The sequence below is a fragment of the Cyprinodon tularosa genome, unplaced genomic scaffold (assembly GCF_016077235.1).
Source record: "Cyprinodon tularosa strain WSP-4 unplaced genomic scaffold, ASM1607723v1 ctg704, whole genome shotgun sequence".
NCBI lineage: Eukaryota > Metazoa > Chordata > Actinopteri > Cyprinodontiformes > Cyprinodontidae > Cyprinodon > Cyprinodon tularosa.
The window spans coordinates 1,698-21,620 of record NW_024039457.1 but is presented as its reverse complement, the minus strand read 5'-3'; the positions used below and the strand labels follow the sequence as shown (position 1 = coordinate 21,620).

General features: G+C 36.4%; 1 protein-coding gene across 2 annotated transcripts; it reads left to right on the top strand.

Moving 5' to 3' along the window:
* The first annotated feature begins 1,175 nt into the window (after positions 1-1,175).
* Positions 1,176-4,919, top strand: LOC119772267. 2 transcript variants are annotated; one of them, XM_038268606.1, is made up of 4 exons: positions 1,176-1,306; positions 2,008-2,115; positions 3,904-4,085; positions 4,166-4,913. In XM_038268606.1, the coding sequence occupies exons 2-4, from the start codon at positions 2,023-2,025 to the stop codon at positions 4,506-4,508; spliced, it is 618 nt and encodes a 205-aa protein (XP_038124534.1). In that variant the 5' UTR covers positions 1,176-1,306; positions 2,008-2,022; the 3' UTR covers positions 4,509-4,913. The 2 variants fall into 2 exon arrangements, with proteins under 2 accessions (XP_038124534.1, XP_038124535.1); XM_038268607.1 differs by lacking the exons at positions 1,176-1,306; positions 2,008-2,115 and adding an exon at positions 3,776-3,828 and having other exon boundaries at positions 4,166-4,919.
* The last annotated feature ends 15,004 nt before the right edge of the window (positions 4,920-19,923 follow it).

Here is a 19,923-nt window from a genome sequence, read left to right as displayed (position 1 = left end):
CTCCCATCCCACGGGAATCCCACGGGAATCCCACGGGAATCCCGTGACCCGTGGGATTCCCGAAAAAATGTCAGTCTCTACAAGAACAACTAGGAGGAAGCCAAAGGGAGAGGAAACAAGCACAAGAGGGCAACAGATGGTAACTAAAGAACTCAGCACTTGTGGAAATAAACCACAAAGACACAGAACACAAAGAAGCTAAAAATAAACCCAAGCAGACTTCAGAACCCTGACACTTTTCTCATGACTCATCGCAAATACTTGTCATGCAATAAAATGCAAATTATTAACTTATCTCAAACAATATATTTTATGTTTTAGATCCCATCCATTAGAGCTGAAAAGGTCCATTGTAAAAAATTAAAGATCTTTACAGGGTTTGTAACGGGGAGTAAACCTGTAAAAATCTGCAGCGTTTCAAATTCCTGTTTCCCCACTGTTCTTACATATCTGTTCTTTCTCTATTCTTTGAGCTCATGAAGTCTAAATAAGTGGAACGTTTATAAAGCATTAAATCTAATTGAAGAGTTTCGAGAAATGTTTTAAACCCTTAGAGGTGCAGGGCTCACACCACTTGTACATTTTTATTCTGTTTTATTTGAAACAAAAGGTGGACAGTTCTGAATTGGAAAAATTATAAACATCCTTTTAATTTTTTAAAGGGCCCTTAAATTGTTTTTAACTTTATCCATTTGAATTCTAAATAGTTCATTGCACTTTTAGCTACCAGTTTATCACCTAATTAGTGTATTTCAGCAAAAATTTAGGTCCATGCTTCAATTAAGCATAGCTATTATGCTCATGCCCCTTGTGAAAGCAAAAACGCAGCTGAAATGTTGCAAAATCGTTGATGAGAAAAACCTTAGAAGTAGATATACATTAGATGCTAATTTCCATTTTTTCATGTAACACCATGAAATAAGATTTTGCAGTCTACTTATAAGTTTACTTACTGTTTTTTCTCAGGTGTGTTGCATATGCTGATACCATCAAAATAAAGGTATGTTGATGCCTAAAATATTTTCACGTAAGATTTTAAGTATTGTTAATTTATTTTTTTAAGACTGTTTCTGCATGTTTTTTTTTTTTTTTTTTTTGCATGTTGATCAACTTCCTGCCACAGGTTTTACCACTCTGAAGCTACAGTCGGAAAACTTTGTGTTTCAGAACACTGTGTTAAACTGGCTTTGAAATGGCGGTTGTACGCTGTATGTCTGATATTGATTCGGGGTGCTGATTATCTGATCCTCTTTTTGTTTAAAAACAGCAAAACTGACTCAAGAGACTGGTGAACTCAGGAGAAACGGCAAGTAAATGCTTAAGAGTGCATTAGGGAAATTGTCACATTGAACTCATATGTGTGAATGACTTTGACTTTAAATGATGGGACTTTCTTTGCTTTACTCTTTTTGTGGGGATTTTTCATTTTTATTTTGCATTTTTAGGCATTGAAATGTTATTTTTCATTGTTCTTTATACTCTTTGATGAACACTGAAATAATCAAATGATCATGATAATCAGTAAATCATTACAAGATATTCTCGACAGCTTCAATACTTTGCGACAAAAATAAAAACCCTAATTGTGTTTTTAAATTTTGTGGAAGTTAACCGGACTTTTTAGCAGTTGCTGTGAAGCTAATCAACAATTAGTTATGTATAACTAAACCAATATCTGTGCCATCATTATCAGCAAAACTTTTAACTTGTCCAGCAAGTTAGAAATTTCTTCTAGGGTCCCAATTTTTTACGGATCTTGTTTGTTGTTTTGAAAAGGACTGTCTGGTTTGGGGAAACCAGGTTTTGCAACCAAGTGAAGTAATGAGGGCAGCCAGGTCCTCTCCGTGGGAGCCCACGGTCGAATATTCAACTTTTTAATGTCAAATCAACTTATAAACAATATCTGTTAATATCTTCCTTTACATAGTTTTTTTAGCTTAGTTTTATGTCCAAGACTTGCATTGTGATCAGTTTTTATTTATTTAAAGTCATATTTTCTGGTCTCAGGAACCTACAGGGGGGATGGATCATTCTGACGTTGTTTATCTGGTGGTGTGGCTTAACATTCGTCTTTGCCTTCCGATCACAGTTCTGGTCATCGCGTTGTGCTGCATGGTAAATATCAACATCCATTTATATTTATTTTTTATTTTTTTAAATATCAAGCTAAAGTGTGTGCATGGTGGCGCAGTCTGTAACACTGTTGCCTTACAAGAAGAAAGTTGCAGGTCTTTCTGCATGGAGTTTGCACGTTCTCTCTGGGTACTGCAGCTTCCTCCCATAGTCCAAAAACATGATGTTAAATGAATTGGCCTCTCTTATATTGTCCTGAGGTATAAGTTTGTGTGTCTCTGTTGCCCTGCGACGGACTGCCAACCTCGCCTCTTGCCCATAGATTGCTGGAGATCACCAGCCCTACTGTGACCCTGAAGAAGATTGATGGTTAAAGTCCTCAGGGGAAAGTATTTAATACTTTCTTTTATGGCTATTTTAGAATTAGGAATTAGCATTATAAATAGAATAAGTTTAAAATTTAGTTACAGTTTTACAGTATTTTGCTGAAAGTACAAAGAAATGTACAGGTATATATTAAATTTGTATGATTTCAGCACTGATACTGTTAGCATTTCTTTGTCTTGAATAAAATGTAGAAGCATTTCTTTTTTTAGTAACCCACTACGTTTTTGGTTCGGCCAGACAGTCATTATTGATGATTCATTTTCAATTTTGTAGTTAAATCCATTTGACTGTTTTTCACTAATTTAAGTATTTATTTTTATCAGCTGATTGTTTACTTTTATATTCATCAAACCTCATCAACACAAAGTCCTTGTAATTAACAATAAAGCATTTCTGATTCTAAACTTATAATAGCTTGAACCTTAAAAGGTTAGACTTGATAAGGGATGCAGCGTTGTGACATCACAGATCCTTCACTTTACTCAACAGTTGGCGTAAGGTGCTTTTCCACATACTGTAGCTATGGATATACTAGGCTACACTAAATGATTTTCACAGACAGTAATGATTTTGAAAAGACTAGGTTTTTTAAATCTAAGAAGTAGCTTTAGTTTTTCTTGATGATAGCACACATGAAATAGGACAGTTCTGGGTTCAAAGACTACAGGATTTTTCTGATCAGCTAAAGTCTATATATATATATATGTATATGTATATATATATATATATATATATATATATATATATATATATATATATATATATATATATATATATATATATATTTGCATTTTACCCAAACAGTTTAATGCAAAGGTAGAAACCACCCGGGGATCCTTGATCTTTGGGGAAGGAGAGAAACAACATGCACCTGGCATTCATCTCCTGTCTAAATATCACTTAATTCAATAATAACGTCTAATATCACATAAAAATCTCTCTTTTGTTATCCTTAGTAGAGAAAATAGGTTTTATCTTTAAAAGGTGATGGCTAACCAACCAGACATCGTGTTGATCGACAAACAGCAGAAGAAGGCAGTAGTGATAGATGTGGCAATCCCAAGCGACAGCAACATCAAGAAGAAAGAACACGAGAAGCTTGAGAAATACCAAGGGCTGAAGGAGGAGCTAGAAAAGATGTGGAAAGTAAGAGCAGCAGTGGTGCCAGTGGTAATGGGAGCACTGGGGGCTGTGACCCCCAAACTGGGAGAGTGGCTACAGCAGATTCCAGGTAAAACATCAGAGGTCTCTGTCCAGAAGAGCGCAGTCCTAGGAACAGCTAAGATACTGCGCAGAACCGACCCTCAAACTCCCAGGCCTCTGTTAGAGGACCCCCGCTTGAGGATGACACATACCACCCCACCAGGGGTGAGAAAACAGTTTATATATATACTGCATACAATTTTTTAAAGAATATCACTGTATGCTTACATATGCCTGCAGGTTCGACTAGAGAACAATCCCTTCATCAACTATCTGAACCTTCTGGTCTCTAATCTGATCCAGTTTGGCTGTATGATCATCTGGATGGCCAGAAAGGATGAGCTCTCCATTTTATCACTGACTTTGTATTACTGCAGCGTGATGGCCAGTCTGGGCTTCAGGATCTGCATTATTCTGGAGAGGTATCAGTAGCTTCTTTTTTTTTTCAAACAGGTTCACCTTCTTTGCAGATATATAAATGTACATATGTCTTCTGTTGCAGGTATGCTGTGCTTTTCCCTGCACAGCTGCAGGGCATCAGACAACCTAAAAGTTCTGTGTTGATAAGCTTCATAGTTTGGGGCATTTGCTTAGCACCGGTTGCTTTTCTCTATGACTATGTTTTATCCATCTTTGTTTTTGTTGTTTTTGTTTTGGCCATCCTCTCTATCCCCATCATGGTTTTCTGTCTTGCTCGCACCCTCAGTTCTCTTCCTGTTGCAGCCTCTGTTCCCACAGAGGAGAAACGCAGGGTTGTAGGGGTTTTGGTTCTCTTGTTTATCAGTTACACAGAGATGATCGTCTCCACAGACGTTTGGTCTGTTTTAATGAACAGGAGATTTTAAAGCTACATGGCTGACTTTAATGTAATTGTATACTCTTTTCTCTTAAATCCTTTTGTGGACCTGATTCTGTTTGTTTTCATGTGTAAAGGACCCATTGATAAACTGTTAGCATACCTCTCCAGCTGCAGCATGAAAAATTGTGCAGACAAAGTAAAAGAGGAAAACCAAGAGGAAAAATCATGATGGGCTCATTTAGGCAGTGATAAATACATATCAGTTATGGTATTTGTAAAACATAAATGTTATAAAGTGAGTTATGAAAACGCAGAAGCATTTTTTTGTCTTTAAATATACTTTTATTTCTATATTTGGGATTTTATTATTCCTATAGTACAACTGTAACAATTCCTGTAAGACAGACCGTAATAAAAGATCCTTCCTGCCTATGGCTATCAACATCTACATCAAGTAGTAAAAAAAAAAACTTACTTTTATCTTTCCAATATATTTTATGTGTTTCTTGTGTTTTTATGTGTGAAGTGTGAATGTGCGTGTAAAACGTGTACTACTTCTGCACAAAAATTGCCCATACTGGGACAAATAAAAGCTACTGAACTGAACTGATTATAATAATTGAACTTTATTGATCTCACATTGGAGAAATCCACCCTTTGCATTTTGACCAATCCCCTTGGGGACCAGTGGGCTGCCATTGTGCGGCGCCTGGGGAGCAGTTTGGATTAAAGTGTCTTGCTCAGGAATCCAGAGTGGAGTCTGTGTGGATCAAAGCGCGTACTTGCAACCTTCTCAAAGCATAAGTGCACTGCTCATCCCACTAGGCTAGCACTTCCCTTCTCCCAAAATGCTCCCTTCTACTCCTCTGATTCCTCTTTCATAGAAGTGCACCAGTAGCACCGCCAAATTAGCAAATAATGAGTGACCAATCAGTTCTTTATTAGCAGCTCAAACTATTAGTAAAAGAGAGGTGTTGCTAAGGTAGTTAGAGGTATAGTGTAGTAACACCATAAAATTAGTCTATTTAGTTCATAAAGTTACTGTAGTAAATTATTGTATTTAATTAATTAGTCATATTTAATACTGCTGTTCTTCTCTGCTTAAAGGCCTTCAAAGGTGGATTCCCAACGAACACAATGTTGTCAGAGAATATTTTTATATTTAGCAAAGTCATGTATGATTTTTATAGTAAAACAATGAGGACACAATACTGCTCCCCTCTACTGCCGTATTTGAGTTATTGTGCAGAAGCGTAGGGCGGTACATATATGAGCAATACCATGCCTTTTTTCTTATTGCCAAAAACAAAATCCCTATTTATTCACAAAGTTATATCTGTAGAATAGCCCAGTAGTTCATTTATTAAATCACAGTTACTGAAATTTCAAGAGATAATATAACTTCAGATGTTACTATTTATGTTTAAAGCCAGAAAACCTGCAAAAGCTGTTTGTGTTTCCTTCAGAAGATAAAATTAAAGAAAAATATTTGATTTTTTTGGACCAAATTATTTGGACTACTCTGAAGCAGATGTGTATTTCGGTTGTTGGTGTAAACAACCCAGTCTCATGGGAAAATGTACCCCCACTACGTTGGTCCACACTGCAAAACGTAGTGGAGGTACATTAATGGCCATTTTTTTGTGGTACTGTTACGTTTCTTCTACCTATACGCTTTCTATTGTTTTACATCCTAGTCACGTGACTTTCAAGATTCCAGCTGGGAGAAGAAAAAAATATATATAGATGGCCGACATTCGCTCATTTTTTGTGGAAAGATTAATAACTTGAGTTTGTTTTTGCATTAAAATGAGTTTTGATTACATTTCTAGTGAGAAATGTATAGTTTGTTGCCAGAATATTTACTCAGGGAATGTACATATTCACTTGCTTGTTCGTTTCTTGCAAAGATTTTTCAAGATAATGTGAAACTGTAACATTTTGGTATAAACATGGCTGAGATTTCTCTAACTTTTAGTGGCAAAATCAATAATTTCAATCAGTTTCTGCATTTAAATGGGTTTTTGATTACATTTATAGCGAGAAGTGTAGGGTTTATTTACATAATATTTACTTAGTGAACATACATAATCACCCGCTTGCTAGTTTTTGCTACGGTTTTTCGGATCTCGTCAGGATTATGTGAAATTGCAACGTTTTGGCTGCTACCCATCGCCTAGCATTTAGCTGCCGCCCCGATTCAACATTGAATCCTTTGTGATTTAACTCCATCTGACGGATCAAACCCTCGCCACTGCGTGCGTTGCGTCTGAGGTTGATTTTCAGATCAATGCATTACGTCGTGGCATACGGGAGAAACTAATTAAACTAGTTAAAAAAAGGATCATGGGTTAAGATCGGATGTGTTTTATTTGGAAATCTACCGGATCCTTTGTGCAATTAACTTCCTGTTTGGTGCGATCTCATTGATGGGTTTTGACCAGATTTTGACCAAAGAGGAACTAAAAAAAAAAAAAAAACAATTTAAATACACAACCAGCATATCTGGAATCAATGACAGAGAGCATACATAATCACCCGCTTGCTAGTTTTTGCTACGGTTTTTCGGATCTCGTCAGGATTATGTGAAATTGCAACGTTTAGGCTGCTACCCATCGCCTAGCATTTAGCTGCCGCCCCGATTCAACATTGAATCCTTTGTGATTTAACTCCATCTGACGGATCAAACCCTCGCCACTGCGTGCGTTGCGTCTGAGGTTGATTTCCAGATCAATGCATTACGTCGTGGCATATGGGAGAAACTAATTAAACTAGTTAAAAAAAGGATCATGGGTTAAGATCGGATGTGTTTTATTTGGAAATCTACCGGATCCTTTGTGCAATTAACTTCCTGTTTGGTGCGATCTCATTGATGGATTTTGACCAGATTTTGACCAAAGAGGAACTAAAAAAAAAAAAAAACAATTTGAATACACAACCAGCATATCTGGAATCAGTGACAGAGAGTGACTGGGACCAGAAGTTTATTAATTTCTCCCCACTGATTTCCATTCAAAATGTTTTCGATCCCACCGGGCTCTAGGGAAGGGGCGGGCATACCGCCACCTACTGTTCATGAGTGTGTAGCAACATTGTTTTACATCTATTAAATTCTATTTTTTAATTTTGTATTCTGAAGATAAATAAATAATGCTTTCCTTAATCTATAAATATCTTTTATATTTCCTTTATTTCCCAATAATCATTTAAGACTCCATTCTTGGCCTGTCCTCTTTTCAATTTCTTCCTTTCAGGTTCATACGTTTTGCAGTTCATCAATACATCTGCATTTTCTATCTCTCCACATCCTTCACATTTATCATTATTTTTCCTCCCTATTAAGTATAAATTGTCATTTAGATAAGTATGACCTACTCTTAATCTGATCATTATTATTTCTTCCCTTCGGTTTCTCTCATTAATATTTCTATTTAATACTGACTTTTGTACTTTATATAACCTTCTTCCTTTTTATCTTCATTCCACCTTTTTTTTTTTTGCCATTTTTCAATTTCTTTCCTCTTAATAAATGATTTTCCTTCCCCTTTCCCTAAAGGAATTGTAATTGTTATTTGTCTACTTTTCATTCCAGCTAACTTTCCATTAATTAGCTTGAAAACAGCACTTTGTAGGCACCCAGTTTCTCTAACAATGGCCCTTTTTGGGTTACCCTCCATGCATTGGGTGTCAGTTCAGTGGCAGTTCCAGAACATTTTCATAGGGTTGACCAGGCAGCACAATAATGTGCATGTGGCCAAAAAGTAATAGGGATCAAATTCGGTTCAGAGTCAAGCTATTGGGATCAGGCATCAGGTTCAATTTGCATATTTTCCTAGCCAAAACAAGGATTTGTTGATCTACTGTAATTTTGAATTGAAAAACGTCCTGAATGGGAAGTCTTCAAACTTGAAAAACAAAGTCCAAAGTTTTTTTTTTTTTTTTTTTTTTTTTTTTTTTGGAATGATTATGACCTGGATGTCTAAGAATCTTCACCAGCTTATCAGGGAAATGTCTATATTCTCCAAAAGAGAATAACAGAACAGACCTTCATGAGGCCCTTGTTAAAGCTATGCATATATTTATGCATCTATGCTCTTCAAATAACTTTCTGGTTCGACGCAACATTTACATTAAATGGGTTGAGAGGTTGTTCTTTACCAGTAAATACATAAAAGATTCCCAGATGACTGCCGATACAAACTCTCCCCTATAAAACCTGAAACTAATTCTTATAAGAGAGTAAAATCTGTATTAGTCTTCATTAAATGTAGCATATTGTTGTAAATAATCGATTGCTTTATTTTTGGTGTCAGCTTTTGGTCAATATGCTAACCTTAAAAGGTCAAAGTGGGAAAATGTAGTAGTAGTAGACAAATTAGCAATTAGAGGAGGCAATAATAATTACAATTCCTTTAGGGAAAGGAAAATCATTTATTAAGAGGAAAGAAATTGAAATATGGCAAAAAAAAAAGGTGGAATGAAGATAAAAAGGAAGAAGGTTTCTTCCTGAAAGGAAGAAATTGAAAAGAGGACAGGCCAAGAATGGAGTCTTAAAGGATTATTGGGAAATAAAGGAAATATAAAAGATATTTATAGATTAAGGAAAGCATTATTTATTTATCTTCAGAATACAAAATAAAAAAATAGAATTTAATAGATGTAAAACAATGTTGCTACACACTCATGAACAGTAGGTGGCGGTATGCCCGCCCCTTCCCTAGAGCCCGGTGGGATCGAAAACATTTTGAATGGAAATCAGTGGGGAGAAATTAATAAACTTCTGGTCCCAGTCGCTCTCTGTCACTGATTCCAGATATGCTGGTTGTGTATTCAAATTGTTTTTTTTTTTTTTTTTAGTTCCTCTTTGGTCAAAATCTGGTCAAAACCCATCAATGAGATCGCACCAAACAGGAAGTTAATTGCACAAAGGATCCGGTAGATTTCCAAATAAAACACATCCGATCTTAACCCATGATCCTTTTTTTAACTAGTTTAATTAGTTTCTCCCGTATGCCACACCGTAATGCATTGATCTGAAAATCAACCTCAGACGCAACGCACGCAGTGGCGAGGGTTTGATCCGTCAGATGGAGTTAAATCACAAAGGATTCAATGTTGAATCGGGGCGGCAGCTAAATGCTAGGCGATGGGTAGCAGCCTAAACGTTGCAATTTCACATAATCCTGACGAGATCCGAAAAACCGTAGCAAAAACTAGCAAGCGGGTGATTATCTATGCTCTCTATCATTGATTCCAGATATGCTGGTTGTGTATTTAAATTGTTTTTTTTTTTTTTTTTTAGTTCCTCTTTGGTCAAAATCTGGTCAAAACCCATCAATGAGATCGCACCAAACAGGAAGTTAATTGCACAAAGGATCCGGTAGATTTCCAAATAAAACACATCCGATCTTAACCCATGATCCTTTTTTTAAACTAGTTTAATTAGTTTCTCCCGTATGCCACGACGTAATGCATTGATCTGAAAATCAACCTCAGACGCAACGCACGCAGTGGCGAGGGTTTGATCCGTCAGATGGAGTTAAATCACAAAGGATTCAATGTTGAATCGGGGCGGCAGCTAAATGCTAGGCGATGGGTAGCAGCCTAAACGTTGCAATTTCACATAATCCTGACGAGATCCGAAAAACGTAGCAAAAACTAGCAAGCGGGTGATTATGTATGTTCACTAAGTAAATATTATGTAAATAAACCCTACACTTCTCGCTATAAATGTAATCAAAAACCCATTTAAATGCAGAAACTGATTGAAATTATTGATTTTGCCACTAAAAGTTAGAGAAATCTCAGCCATGTTTATACCAAAATGTTACAGTTTCACATTATCTTGAAAAATCTTTGCAAGAAACGAACAAGCAAGTGAATATGTACATTCCCTGAGTAAATATTCTGGCAACAAACTATACATTTCTCACTAGAAATGTAATCAAAACTCATTTTAATGCAAAAACAAACTCAAGTCATTAATCTTTCCACAAAAAAATGAGCGAATGTCGGCCATATATTTATTTTTTTTCTTCTCCTAGCTGGAATCTTGAAAGTCACGTGACTAGGATGTAAAACAATAGAAAGCGTATAGGTAGAAGAAACGTAACAGTACCACAAAAAAATGGCCATTAATGTACCTCCACTACGTTTTGCAGTGTGGACCAACGTAGTGGGGGTACATTTTCCCATGAGACTGGGTTGGTGTAAAAACATTAAATTCACAACAACAAGATTTAAATGTTTATGTTGAAAAGATATTCATAGATTTAAAAAATGTACAAATACAAAATCGGTTGTCAGTATGTACTCGAAACTTAAATTGGATGTTGATAAAACTGTGCTGAGCTTGAAAATTTTATTGGTTTAAAAAACCCATATAGCCCATATGTTCTGTTTTTTTCCTCTGTTGTTTTTATCTTATAATCAAAGTGTTGAAGGTGTAAGCTACTGACAATCAACTGTTATTGATGATGTTTATATTTTTTTAATTTTATTTGTTCAGATAGGGAACAGACTTGCTTCTCCTTTCCAATCAATTTTGAAAATTAAAGTGTATTTATGTACACTTTTATGAAATGAAAAAATAAATATGAAAAAAACAGAATTCAAATGGAAATAAATGTATATTTTGTACTTTCAAGTAATCAGTAAATACAAATGAAAAACTGGTATAAATTGTTTTGCTTTTTGTAAACTTTAAGTTAGTAAATATCTGTTTATATTTTGTGTGCGGCTCTTTAAACCACAGCTGAAAAACACATTTGACTCCTGATGCTGAACTGGTTGGCTGCTCCTGCTATAGAGCATTTTTTAGCTTTGAAGGATAAAAGGAAGGGAATAGTTGAACTGTTTAGGATTAAGGTTGATCAGCATGTTAATGCAGCTCCATGCAAAAGTTGAATAAAAATCATTATTTGGATGTAGTGTTCATTATATCAAAACAAGACATCTTAGTTCAACAAACTAGGACCGTATGTTGCTGGTGTTTATTTTTAATTGAGATTATTATTCTAACTTTCAACCTTTTATCTTAAAAAATAAAGGAGCAAAGCCGAGCAGAATGCAGGGTTCCAGAAAACTACATAGTCAATATGTGAAAATTGAAATTTCAAAATATTTTAAGTGTTTTTAATTTCTTAAAATTCTATAAAGAACTCAAAAAAATTCTGTTGATTCATTTGTCAAGAACATCACATCTGGAAAACATCCAGGTTCTGAGATCCTCCCCACTAAATAAATGTAACCTTTTTAAAATGGAAATACAGATGTTTAATTTAAACGCTGTACATATAAAACATAGGAATAACAAAAACTGCCTGTACTAAAAAAAGATGCATCATGAGCTTCATTAGTCTCCAAAGCTCCTGTTATCTCCACTGTCTTCAGTTGGCTTGGATCCATCTGAGGAACCCAATACTTGTGCATTTTGTACGTACGTGTACATGTCCTTGATCAGACAAAGTAAATGTGTTACAAAATTCATAATGCAGAATCACTCTTTGCACGCTGTTGCACCATCTTTAGCTATATACTCTTTTTCATTATGTTGTCTTCAGACTCATTAAAAAAGCACCATAACTATTTCAGTTATGCTTGAGACATAACTAAATATTGCAATAATTGCATGAATGAATTGTAATAATTTGGGGACTGTTACTTTTAAAAACCTGCAAAAGAAACAAGAAAAAAGCTTAATTTTATTTGTCGACTTCCTGCTTCTCACCTCACTGTGCTGAGGCGAGAAGCAGGAAGGTGAGATGGTCTTAAGATATATTTTTTTATTTAACCACTTGACACTTTACTGCATGACAACCCTCTGTCTGAATGTGTTTGTTAATAGGTGTAATTAATACTGCTTTAAAATCAGTTATTTCGTTTGATCAACTACTGGTAACTACAAATCTAACGGCTGAACTGTTGGACTAGAAGCCTTCCAGACTCACAGTGAGTTAATGTTCTCATAACTAAGTTTTTCATCGTAACTCTGTGACAGTGTATGCTGCATTTATTTTGTCTTTTGCAGAAAAAGGTTAAGAAATAGTCTTAAGAAATTTTAGCATGTTTTGTTTTTTGCTTGCATAACAAAAATCTGTTTCTTATCAGTGACAGAAATGTAATTATAAGTTAATTCGGAAAGTAAACCTGGAAAGACTTCTGCTCCTGCATCTTTCTGCTCCCGCTTAGTCCTTGTCAGGGTGGCAGTGGGGCCGACGCAGCGGTCTATGGGTGAGAGGCGCGTACACACTGGACAAGTTGTCAGTCTGTCGCAGGGCAACTCAGAGACCATTGAGGTTCATAGTTGGTGAAGACTCCTTTAGAATGATATTTACAAATGTATAAACTATAAAAGGGTAGCTTATTAAATTGGCTACTGATTATTTCTTCATTCTCTCTCACACTCTCACACACTCACACACACACACACACACACACACACACACACACACACACACACACACACACACACTCTCACAAACACTCTCACAAACACACACATAAGTTGCATATTAAAGGTAAATATAAAAAAAGTGTTACAATTACAGCAGCCTGAGAAAGCGGCATTTGCTCTGTACCCTCAGTGTGTTGCTTGTCGGAATTTAACAATTCAAACAACAGAAATGAAAGTATGGAGTGGGTTACAAAAGGAGAGATTTCAATTTTAATCAAATATTCAGCTGCTTTTAAAAGCTTTTTAACAATGATACAAAAAGCTATTCAATACAAAGAACTTCTAACTTGCCGAGCCTAGACTTAAGGCATAAGGGATTAGAAGTTATAACACAAAACAAAACAGCCCCAAGCCCTGCTTTTAGTGAGGATTATGCAATTTGGTACACATGTATAACCCAACAGGATGCACAAAAACGTCTCTTGGAGTTATTGTTCAAACCCCACTTGAAGTCGGCCATCTTGGATCAAAGATGCCATTTTCTGTTATTGATTCATGTCGTATCCCAGCTAAGTGCTCCTACAGGTTTTGAGATACAGATACATACAGATACATTTACCTTGCATGGACTTTAGGCATAGGGGATTAAAAGTTATTAAAATATTTATTCTACACTGAGGCGCATGCGAGTGTGGTCAAGCTAAAACTTAATTGGAGGGACTTCGCCATCACATAATGATATTATTAAGCAGTCTGATAAATGAATAAATAACTGAATATCCCTTTATAGGACAAGTTGCAGTTATTGATCCCCGCCCATCGTTGAGGTCTAGAAGCACAAGATTTATATTCAGCCATTGAGTAAAGATACTGCTATGTGGCTGTACAAGTTATTTTGGAATTTGAACAATTAGATGAGCCCTTGAGTTAAATAAAAAAAAGGTAAAACACTAATTGAGAAAGCTAATTGAAAAGTTCGAAGTAAAGTGAAAAACTTAAAGCTAAGCTAAGTTAAATGTAAGAGCATGTATCAGCATTAATGTTCTATGGTTATGTTTTAACAAAAAATTTGTTTTTTTCACTCTAAGTATTTTTTCATGAATTTTTCATAGAAGCACTTCTGTTATTTTTCTTAATAAAAGGGAAAGTGGACGTTTCTTGTTATTACATTGACCTTAACTCTGCCATCAAAATATACAGATGTTTTTTTTTTTTTTATTATGAACAGATGTTTTTAATGTCACAGAAGTTAAAAGGTCTTGACATGTCCTCAAATAAATAAATAAATAAAAATAAATAAAGGGTTAAGGGAATTTATCGGCCTGCATTTATAAATCCCCCCCAATATCAATTTGGGATGGGGACCTCCCTGCCATTTAATAGGTTTTGTCTTTAATGCTAAACATTTTGACTTGAGCCTTTAATTCCACATTATAGGAAGCTCTCCTAGCTGAACCCACCTGTCATCACAAACCAACAGTAATGGATCTACAAACTTTGATAATGACAACCATCTGGGTTAACATGCGAATCTGCCTTCCTTTCACCTTCCTCATCATCGCCGTGTGGTATGTTACGGTATGTTTTTAAACCTTTACCACATTTTTCATTTTTTGTTGTCCTTATTCATTTACTTCTAACCAAGTAATTTATTTACATCCTCTTAAATCTAAATAATTTTCAGATGAATAAGCAATGAATAATGATGTTTGTATATTGATAAACTTATAAATAAAGTCCTCTGGATTGATTCCTTTTAGTTAAAACATTTTGTCTCATCTCCTGAAGCCTTCTTCAGTCTGAGGTGTGGTTTTGCTAAGTGGATCATAGTTGAGCCTCCATGAGAAGGTACTTCTTATAAGACATACTCAACTTTATTTTAATCAGAAACAGTATTAAGTATTAAGGTTTTTTTGTGGCCTAAAACTTCAGTGATTTCAAACAACAAGTGGTCCCTTGCCTGACTCGATTGTATGTAGGAAAACACAAAGCCTTTGTCCGTGTAAAACATCTGTGGAACCTCAAGTGTTGCTGTGAATTCTGGATGCCGCAGGGCTTTCATTTCCACGCATGTTACTCCCAACAGCTGTTCAGCCACTCTGCATCCAGTGGAACAAAATTATTTGAAAGAGCAATTCAAAGTGATTGTTCCAAAATCCATGATTCTGATAGTTTCTTTCAATCGTTTCTCTGCAGTTGCATTGGAAACATGTTCCTGTGACCTACTACATGAACCTCCTTGTAAGCAGTTTAATCCAACTCATCGCTTTGACAGTGATTCTTGTAAACCCACCTCAGGAGGGGAGAATCAGTCTATATGTGGTCTATTTTCATAACTACATCTGTGCTTCAATGGGTAGCATTTGCTTCAGGATGATTATTGCTGTGGAGAGGTAAGAAAAGCTTCTTTTGCTGTCAGGTCTTAAAAAAGCAGTCATCTAATATCTTGTTTTGTTTTCCAGGTATTTTTCCATCTCGCTGCCACAGCTACTCTGGATCAGACAACCTAGAGGTTTTGTTATGATCTGTGTTCCAGTCTGGCTGTTTTTTATTTTTGTTATTCCTGTTTTCTTAAAATCTTTACAAAATGTATTCATTATATTTTTTCCCCTTTTCCCTGTGTTGCTGTTTTCCTACTGTCTTTCTGAGACCCTTAAATCCCCCTCTGCAGCCTCCTCAGTGACTGTTGATAAAAAACGTAGAATTATCAAAACTTTAGTTCTGTTGCTGGTTCATTACATCGTAACAGCTCTTCCCACAGTTATTTATTTCATTTATACATATGGAAATCCTCTAACGATGATAGAGATTGTATTTATATTTTCTCTGCTAAGTTTTCTACTTGATCTGGCTCATGTTTTTGTGTTTTGTCAAAGACCTGTGACATGTTTCTGTTACTGCAGAAAAAAAAACACTACAGTAAATGTAGTAGACCTGCCATCTGATCATGGCACAGGCAACTGAGCACAAAAGTAGATACAAAGAAACAGTGAAGAGAGCATCTGAGCTGGGAAAGGCCGTACAAAATCGATCTGGAGGAGAGATTTGTAAAACACCTGACATTTTAAGTCATAACATAGCAACAAACCAAAATAGTTAAGGGCTGATATGCATAACCTAATATTTTAGGTGTTACGACCCTTTTTAATGAAGTCTAGGGAAATTAGTTTTAACAAAACACAACAACAACAAAGGAATGATTCAGAAAACTCAACAAATTAAGAACTGACAAGTGGATCAAGTTCAGCTTAAAATTGATTTATTTGAACAATTAGTAAACAATTATTGACAAAAAAAAGGGAAGCAGATAGACTTGGGGTGTCCAAGGCAAAAATAATACACATAAGTGCCTATTCTGTCCAGAAATAGAAGTTACTCTTATCTCCTATAATGAATAAAATCACAACCTGAGCTCCCTGGCTAGCCACAAAACAAGGGAAAATTAAAGCAAAGAAAAATGGAAGAAAACCCCACAAATCTTCCCTTCCACAGAAGATCGGATGCAATACCATAGCTGTTCATTTGGAACAAATGCTTTCTAGCCAGCCGCAGACACAAATGGCTGAGCGAAAGGGATGAGGTACCGGATCACAAAGGTTATAATGCAATCCACTAACGAGGAGAGTGATTCCAGTTCTGCACAAGAAGATTGAAACCTGCACAACAAACAAACAAAAACTGTCCTTGAAAAACAGCCCCATGAGGTCAGTGGCTTTAACACGCAGAGATGTGCTTTCAATTAAATGCATTTTACTTCTATAAATCTAATTCACATAATATGTCATCTCAAGAAACTTTAGAGACCTTTCAACATGATCAAACAGTTGAATTGGTTCAAAGTGTTCTATCTAGGGAAACCCAGCTGATAGCATTGACTAATTGACTCAACAGCAATCACTCATGGTCAGCAGCTTTGTATGAGTCATTATGTGGTAACTAAACTGAGATAAATCCGCTCCAACATTAAAAGTCTTACTAGAGAAACGTTTTGCTACTCTTACAGTATAATTCGTGATTATAATAACTGCTGAGATAATATCTATATTAATGAGAATAACTAAACCTGTAGCTGAAAAAAGTGGATTATTGAACCTGTTTATTAGTTGTTTTCCTATGTGTGCATACAGACCGCCAAACTTATGTAAACAAAAAGGTCTGATGTAAGTTCTGAAGAAGTTCAGAGTCTTGGGTGGATCCACACCCCTCTTTGGAGCCATCTTTAAGAACATCAAATCTGGACTATTGAAATTCTTTACTATCAGGAAGTCTGTAAAGTGTAGTTAAAAGCCTTCAGCTGATCCAAAATGCTGCAACAAAAGAACCAAAGAGAGATCTTATTTATCCTATCCTCTTATTTCTTCATTGGCTTACTATTAAATAAACAATAGAATTTTACACATATAAAGCCTTTAATGTAATGATTCAGAAACGAGGAACCAATATTCAAGGCGAGACAGACAGTGGGATGAATCAAAAAGTACTTATTGAAAACCAGCCAATCGGAGTAGCAGGGTCTAGGGCATCTATCACAAGAAACTTGTACTGTCCGTGCACAGAGAACAAGGTATGATACATGCGACGGATATCACCCAGAGAATCTCAGATGTGGAGAAGAAGCAGGAGTCTGAAGACAGTTCAGGCAAACAAGTCAGAACAGGAGCAGGCAGGCTCATAGGTCAAGAAGTCTGAAGCCAGGTCAGGAAAACAGATCAGAATGAGAACAGGCAGACTCAGTGGTTGAGAGGCAGAACAGGTCAGAATCAGGAAGTCAGAACACTAAGGTACGCTAAAAAACATTCTCACCACTGGCTAAAGAGAGCAAGAATCATCTGCCCCTGATGACTGGATTCAAGCACCGCAAATAGAGGCAGGAGCAGGTGGATTTGGTGAGAGGTAATGGAATGGACCGGAATGAGCAATTAAGCCAGTCATCAGTGCCAAGATCCTGAGAGTAAATGGCCAATATTATATCAACGATTTGATTGTTCCTTATGTTCCTAACAGAGCACTTCGCTGTCAATCTGCAGGTTCCTAGAATTTCTAAAAGTAGAATGGGAGGCAGATCTTTTAGTTATCAGGCTCCTCTCCCGTGGAACCAACTACCAGTTTTAGTCTGTGAGGCAGACACCCTGTCTACTTTTAAGGCTAGGCTTAGGTTTCTTTTTGAAAAAGCTTATAGTTAGAGTGGCTCAGGTTATCCTGAGCTATCTCTATAATAATGTTGCCATAGGCGTAGATTGCTGGAGGACATAGGTAACGTTTTTCATCATTCTGCTTCATTCTACTTCTATTCTCTCATTCTGCAATATTTGTCAGTTCAGTCTTTCATGTTATGCTCTCTCTGCTTTTTCCCATCATAGTAGCTTCATCTGGTCTGTTCCTGTTTGGCTCTGACACCATAAACACCTTAGTTTATAGATCCTGTAATTTGGTCTGTTTTCCAGTGTAGTCCTGTTTCTCTGACTGCTACAAACTGTATGTGCTCTCTTTAATCCTCTGATATGGGAGCTGACTCAGAGCTTGTCTGCCTTGCCGCGTCTTTCCTAGAATGAGACCACCGTTTTAGCTTGTTAAAATTGACCTTTTTAATATCTGCTTCTTTTTGTATGTCTGCTTCTATCTCCCTAAAAAACAGTCAGCCTCACCAGATGAATTGCAATTAACTGAATGTTGTTCCCGGTGTAAATGGGTAAAAACACATACCAAAAAAGCCATCAAATGGTGCACCAGTGGCACAGGGGTTAAGCAAGAGATCAATGTTTGGAGGTCTCTATACTTCAGACCCAGCTTGATGTTGATGCAAATACCCTTACTTCATGTCTTTCCTCTCTCTCCATTTCCTTCTGTCTCCTAAATAAAGGCCACTAGTGCCACAAAAGTAAAGAAAAAAAACATGGAAGATTATTTTGCCGATTCAGTTAAGCTGTTTTCTAGATTAATGATTTTTTTTTAACCAGACTACGTAGTTATTAAGAATCTGAAATATGATATGATAGAGACACATAATTGTTGCCCACAGATGATATTGTTATGATGATAAGTTTGATGTTCGATGAGTATGATGGCTTAAATGCAGATTACATATTTTCATTAAATTTAAAACTGCAATGAAAAAATAACAATAATTACTATTCTTTTTTTTTTTCTCTGTCACATCTTAAGTTCTCAACCCTGGGACAATAAACATGTTTTTATTCTACTCAGTGCTGATCTTTTTCTATCCAACATCAGTTGAAAATAACTTATTGCAACAAATTATCTATTAATGGCTGACAGCAATGGTATAACTAATGGTAAACAGAGTATGCAGTTGCTTAGGGGCCCCAACCTCTTAGGGGCCCCATCACTGACACCTGGTAGGCCCCCTACACAATTGTGGACTAGGACGTCTCTTTGCAAATGTAATGGGCTATGGGGTGTTGTACTTCATATGGAGCCCACCCAGATAATGCTTACGGTCCTATTGTTTGTTACGCCATTGGCTAAAAGCCTGCAAAAAGTGATAAAAAAGTAAGAAATGATAACTTGCTAATAATGTAAGAGGATATTTGGGCCAATTTTTTAACTCTGTCATGATGGGTTCTCTAATGGAGACCCAATAATGCAGAACACCACTGACGGACACAAGGATGAAAAGTTTAACAAGTTTATTTTGCACAACACACAAAATGTACTGATGGCTGGTTCGGGCCTGGGTTCTGGTTTCACCGGAGTCTGCGTGAGAGACAGCGCTGTTATGGACTGCTGACAGGATTAGATTTCCAAAGGTGCACTGATTGTACCTTGAGGGTTCTTGAGGTTCTTTGGGAGAGTCACTGTTGGTTCTGGGAAGGGTTTATCAGCAGAGTCCGTTTGCTGCTTCAGCGTCTCACATCTAGCTTGAACAGACCTTGGTTTTTGGGTTTCCCCAGCTTTTGTCCAGAGCTGCTTGGAGGTTCTAGAGAATCTTCAGGGTTTTGGCTCAAGGGTCGGCTCGGCAGTTTAGCTCTTCCTGAGTTTTTCACAGGAGACCGGGTTTCCTGGAAACACAGAGAAATTGGTTAAAAATTTCCAAACCCTGGTTTCA